The sequence below is a fragment of the Harpia harpyja genome, chromosome 7 (assembly GCF_026419915.1).
Source record: "Harpia harpyja isolate bHarHar1 chromosome 7, bHarHar1 primary haplotype, whole genome shotgun sequence".
NCBI classification, from domain to species: Eukaryota; Metazoa; Chordata; class Aves; order Accipitriformes; family Accipitridae; genus Harpia; species Harpia harpyja.
Window position 1 is genome coordinate 43103834 of NC_068946.1, and position 6302 is coordinate 43110135.

Genomic DNA, 6302 nt, shown 5'->3' on the forward strand with positions numbered 1-6302 from the left:
CCACCGGGAGCTACAGCATGACGCCCAAGGACACCGAATGAATTCAGGACTCCGGGGGGGAGGCAGTCCCTTCCCCAGGCCGCAGCTGCCGCTCGGGGTGTCTCTCAGTGAGGGGTGGCCTTGCTCTTCGCCTCCAGGCCGCTCGCAGGGCAGGGCAGGGCAGCGGGTCGGATCTCCCCCGAAGGAGCTTTCTGCCGCCGATCTACTCGAGGCCACGTTTACCCACGGGGCTTCGAACCCCGCGAGTGCCACAGCCGCGCCGAGAGGAACACCCCACCCCGCCATGGCGGCGGCGGCGCCGCCCGCCCCTTCCCCTGCCCCTGCCCCTTCCGCCCGCCGCAGCCCCGCCTCGGCCGCGGCGCGGGGAGCCCCGGTAGGTGCGGGCGCGGGGCGGGGGAGGAGGGGAGAGGCGAGGCGAGGCGAGGCCGGCCTGAGGCGAGGGACCGGCTGGAACCGGCCCTCAGCGCCCCCGGCGCGGCACGGCACGGCACGGCACGGCGGGGCGGCGGAGGAGGGGAAGGGAGGGACGGGGAGCGCTGCCCCCGCGGCCTGGTCCCCGGGCCGGTCGGGGCCTCGCCCGCCCCTGGCGTAAAGCTGTTTCAGCAGCACCGTCCCCACGTCGTCCCGTCCGTCCCCCACCCCCCCCGTTATCTTTTTATTTTTCGACAAGTGAGCCTTGAGATCCTGAGCCCTGGAGGCGGCTCCAGCCCTCGCCCCGTTTCCTGATTGATACTGTTCTAAGTTGGGCTTTCCCCTCGGCTACGTGTAACTAGAAAAAAAAGACATTGTTTCAAGTGTTAGGACAAAACCTACCTGGATATCCGCGGTTTGAGCTTTAGCTATTAAAATTCTCAGGCTCGAGTGAGAACGAGTGCCCGTAACACCACAGACATAAAATAGTATTTCGGCATTTGGGGCAGACCACCTTATAAATGTTGTTGAGGCTTTACGGGAACTAACGAAATGATTAAATTTGCAGGATATGGTCCGTATAAATTGCCTTGTAGTTTCCGGTTGCCCTCCTTATACACAAATTGCACAAAGATTATGAATAAAAATAAAGATGCCATATGCAGTTAGGGCTGCAGTGGGATTTTCTGCAGGAGCTGAGAGTCTGCACTGACTCTGGGGGAAGATTTGAAAGCACGACTGCTAAAAGGTATCAAGGGCAATTTTCCTTTATTTTCCTGAGTATTGACTACCATGAGAAGATGAATACTCTGTGGCATTTCCTGCTTATTCTTGCATTAGGTGTGTGGCAGGACTGTTGGGTGTGATCCAGTGAAGAGCATAGCCTGGACTATGAGGGGTCTGTCCACAAAGGTTTGAAACCATGCCTGCACAAAGGATAACTTAATTTAAAAAAATTAAAAATACTTAGCAACTGTTACAGTTTTTATCGCTGAAGCAGGAAAAATGTTAGTGTTAATGCATTGAGGTGTGTCCTGCCCTTATGGCTGCTTAGAAGTGTATAGATTTCCTGCCCCACTTTCCCCGTTCACCCGTGGGCTGCCGGCTGCCCTCCTGTCCAGATGTGCTTCCCAGCATCCTGAGTCACTGACCAGGAGCAGCATTCGGTGTCCTGTGTGCTTGGCAAGCACCATTCGGTCATGCAAGGAAGGAGAGTAGACTGGTTTTCACCATGGTCTGTCCTTCCCCATACTGCTGTGGACATAAGCTGAGGGGGGAGTTTTCTCCTTGCAGTGTTCCTAATCTTAAAAAGATCTGTTAGCCAGCTTGAATGAGAGTGCTCTCTCTAACGTGAGCGGGAGAAACTTGGGAAGTCCTTGGCTCAGCTTCACATGTGGATCAAGTGATAGTCTTCATACAATCATCCCCTTAGAAGTGCTGCCCCCCCCCCCCCCCCCCCATAAATGGCATGACCTTTTCAATCAGATCTAGACTACCAGATTTGCTGAGAGGTCATAAACTCCAAAGAGGTCATTTGGGTTTAGTATTACCATTTTCTGGTTTTTAGCTCTATTATCAAGAAGGTTTTCTCCTGAAATTGGGTTTCATCCAAGCTCTTGGCTCTTTAGCATGTTTTTCTTAAATAATTTTGTCAAACAAATCACCACCTCCAGTCTTCAGCAGAATGTAAGAATACCACCACTTATTAAACTAAGAAATACATATTAAATTATTGTACACTTACATGCATCATTGTTTTTATTAAGCACTCAGTATGTGTTCATTGCAGTATAAACATTAAACAAGATTATTCTTCCCCTGGTGAATTTACAGTCTGAAGGAGCTTCATGGGAAGGAGTAGTAATAACATATCATTAAAACACTGCCTTTAATTTAATCCCTTTTTGTTTCCCTGTGGTTAATACTCATTTGCTGTTGATCATGACTGGTGTATCCTGGCATGTCATGCAGTGCTGTTTTATAATATTACAGCCCCCAGTTGTCCACTCTACCCCTCTGCGGGAGGTTCTTGTTCAGCGTGAGTGGAAGAAGAGAGCATATGTCTGTGTTTCAGCTGCTGCCATACAAAGCCCAGCAGCATCCCTGACACCCACCTTTGATGGTACTCTACACTAAGACCTTGGTGGTTGTATCAAAGCACAGTTTCTTTCTGCCATTTCGGCTTCCTGTAGGACAGCTGGAAATACTAATGTCTTCAACAGCTGCAGCAAGATTCTCTGAAGCTCCTGTGTTAACGCCCTGCGAGAAGAGACATTGCAAGATGAAAATGGAAATAGGGGCATCCAATTTTTGCTGATATCTGTTGCATTTAGGTCCCTAATTCACTTTTATATCTTTAGAGTAGCATCATTTTGGGGGAGAATTCAGTAGCCAATGAGATTTTTTAAGAGATTGGAGCTTTCCTGGGCAAAGCACATCATATGGCTTGGACCATAAAAGGAACTGATACTCCCCAAGGGAAGCAGGACTCTTGAACTAAAGGAGTTGGCAGGTTTGAAAGTTTTTAAGTTTATCTGCTTATTTAAAGAGTCACGACATAGTTGTCTGCCCTGAAACAATTTCTGTTCCAGTTTCTGCTCTGGATTGCATGTATAATGTGTCAGAAAAATTATTTCAGAGAGAAATTTTTAAAAGTAGCCACCGAAAGCATGCTGCTTTCTGAAAATAGCTTTTTGCTGAGTAAGCTAGGTCCACTGCCTGGAAGTTGAAATCTGAAAAAAACTAGAAAAAACCCACATACTGTTCTTGTTTTTTTTTTTTTTTTTTTTTTTAATAGTGAGGTTGACTGTCCACTAGAACAAACTCTACAGGAAAATTCTGTCTCCTGAAATTTTCAAATCAAAATGTGATCCTATTTCGGAAATTGTAGTCAAGCTGAAGTTACAGAATTTAGTATGGAGGTTACTGATTAAAATTTTTGGAGCTGTACTGTAGAGGAGGTTAGTGTAGATTAATATAATTATTAGCTCTTTCTGGCCATAGCATCTGTAGTCTGTGACTGTAGTGGAGCGCAACAGTAGGATTCTGCTGGCAAGGACTAGGCAAGTATGTTGGGTAAATACAGAATCTGTATTGATTGTTGGGGGAAGGAGGAAGTATGGTGGCTTTATTATTGCCTTTATTGTGGTAAACTGATTTACTGGAGGAGAGGGAGAAGTTAATTCTTTGTATCAATCATCCTATGTTCCAAGGCCCCAAAATTAATGAGTATCACTTTCTCTGTAAAGGTGTTTTGTGTTTTGTTAATGTGAAAGAGAGAATGTTTCTTTGGTTATTGTGCTCTGCTTCTTCTCATGTTTTTTTCTTTTTCTTTTTTTTTTTTTAATTCTACAGAGATGAGAGACCCATTTGTGCACACTTTAATTCCTGATTTTGTGTTGTAAACAGGTTAGGATTTGACTATGGCAGTACAGTTCCTGCTGAAGGCATCTGTGTGGTTAAAGAAGCGCAAGATCACTTTGTTGGCTGTTTCTTGCGTGGGACTGTTTGGCGCTAACCTTTCCTATCATGTGTTTCCTGAGCAGACATTCAAACTGTTGCATGAGTGCTGGTCAGAGGGGCAGCCAGCTGAGCTTTCACAGAGGCTCTGTGGTGTCTTTCAGGATGTCCTTCAAGATACTGATGTGAAGTCCACTGACTCCTATCGAGCCTTTGCAGCTTCTAGCTTCCACCCTGTGAGTGCTGGAGTCCCCTGGCTGCCTGCAGGCTCTTTGGTGGGCATCCCACCTAACTTTGATAGCACAGCTGAGGATAAAAAAGGAATAGTCAACCACGTTGTTGTGATCAATGGCAAGGAAGTAGACTGGGAGAGCAGCGAAGGTGTTGCTTTGAAGGAAGCTCTGACATTTTCACTTAAAGCTCAGAAGTTTGCCATTGCCAGAGAAGTTGTGTATTTGCAGAACGGCAGCCCTTTAGCAAGCGCAGCTGTGGCTCCAACTTGCTTAGCTGGTACATTTCTCTGTGGGAGAGGTATAAAGCTACTTCTGGGTTTATCTCCTGGCCCCGTGATACTTCGAGGCATTTGTAACCTCCTAACTGCTGCTGGTGGACTAATGTGCTATTACGTTTCTTACGACGCTATGACCTATCACCTAGACTGCAAGGCTGACAGAAAGGCAGCTACTATTTCCAAAGACTATGCCAGAGGTGGGGTTGAATTTTATGATAAAATATTGTCTCGCAACAGGATTTTTCGTGGTCTGATGGGCAAACAAGGGACAAAAATGTATGCCCCGAGTGGTAACCTTTTCCCAAGGCACTGGTTCAGAATAAAGTATACCCCATACACTTACCGAAGAGATTTGATTGTTAATATTTTAAGAGAGCTCCAGGCATAGGAAGGGAGTTCTTGAATTTTAAACTTGTGAATTATGTATTCTGTTGGAACACTGCTGTGCTGCTTTTTTTTTTTTTTTTTTTTCTGTATCTTCATTAGAATTTCAGGGTTATTTTTTGCATATAGTTTGGAAGGAGTTATTGCACATTCTGTGGATAAAGAATTCTCTCTTAATATATTAAAGACTCACTTCAAAATTGCTCTGTTCTGTGTGCATCTCAAATCACAAGACTGTGGCGGAGGGGAACTTCTCAGGCACTGATCTGGAAGTTCTGCTCTGCTCTGCCCTGCCTTCCTGCCAGTGCAGTCTGGAAAAGGGAAAGGGTAAAGTCCAACGGAGAGTTCTGGGAGCATTATCATTTAAACAGGGGTTTTGTAGGTATGTTTGCTGTTCCTCCTATGGAACAACCCAAAGATGTTTAAAAAACTGGGCAGTCTGTATTGTGCCGTTTAAATAAATAACAAGACACAGTGTTTCTGTTCTGTGTAAGTTCTTGTGCCATGTAAATTCTTATGCTGCAATCGCAATTCTTCAGCAGGGCACACTAGTTATGCCGCAGTTCATACGAATACAGCTAGATTATTACCAGCACCTGCATCATTTTGCTTAAATCTAGTTTTGCTCTCTACATGCCATGGTGACTTCAGCGTGTATATCTTGATTGTTTCCAAGCAGTGGCAGTACGTAACGTGACGGTCACGGGTTGGTTGTTTTCTCAGAAGTGAGATAAGCATTTTCAGGAGAGGGTTTTCTGTTTGCTTTGGTACAGTTTTTGTTTAATTTAAAAATACATGTAGATGTATGTCACCTTTTACGTCAAAGAAGGCAAAGTATAAGAAATAAGTCTGGCATTTGGTGCAGAAACTGGTGAGGTCTGTGATGAAGAATTGCCAAAGGAAATTATTCTCCTGTTTCAGACTAGCCTAAGAAGGTTTTGTCTGGCAGAACCAAGTTTTGCCCAGGATTACTAATCTTCTGGAAAGGTCTTTAGTGCATGGGCAGTAAACTTCCCACTATAGCCTCACCTTGAATCTTTTATGTGATCTCCAAGTTGATAGTTCTCAAACTTTTTAGTTCCCTGTTTCCTGTGTTTCTGTTGCAGCCGTTCCAGTAGCCCTCCCTGATGGCATCACAGCAGTTCTCCTCATCTCTGTTGTCATTCTTACAGGAAACTTATTTTATTTTTTATCTTCTCAGTCACAGATGTGCTGAGTGTCCTCTCTGCCCTGCCTTTGTCCTTTCTTCATCTGCTACAATAATAGCTGTCATGCCTGTGTTTGCTCAAAGCATTACTGAATTCTGTTTTCCCTTTAAATCAATCACACGGTGACATGATGTTGATATATTGGCTGCTGAGGCACTGATGTTGCTTTACATTGCTGAAGCCATATACGTAAGATGTTTGGGTTTCTGCTGAAGTAATGTGTGTCATGTTTTTCTGGACCACCACCTATCACTTGCAGTTGTCCTTGAAGTATCAAGTCATGAGATGCCTCTTAGGTGCTTTCTGGCTGTAGGGCATAAGGTTATTGT

The 6302-nt window shown here is 45.2% G+C and overlaps 1 protein-coding gene across 5 annotated transcripts; it reads left to right on the top strand.

Moving 5' to 3' along the window:
* Positions 1-269: 269 nt before the first annotated feature.
* TMEM177 (transmembrane protein 177) lies at positions 270-4968 on the top strand. Of its 5 annotated transcripts, none has more exons than XM_052793337.1 (2): positions 270-373; positions 3820-4968. In XM_052793337.1, exon 2 carries the CDS (start codon positions 3834-3836, stop codon positions 4767-4769), a length of 936 nt encoding a protein of 311 aa, XP_052649297.1. In that variant the 5' UTR covers positions 270-373; positions 3820-3833; the 3' UTR covers positions 4770-4968. The 5 variants fall into 5 exon arrangements, with proteins under 5 accessions (XP_052649297.1, XP_052649296.1, XP_052649298.1 ...); XM_052793336.1 differs by lacking the exon at positions 270-373 and adding an exon at positions 641-1323; XM_052793338.1 differs by lacking the exon at positions 270-373 and adding an exon at positions 641-1251.
* Positions 4969-6302: the final 1334 nt, after the last annotated feature.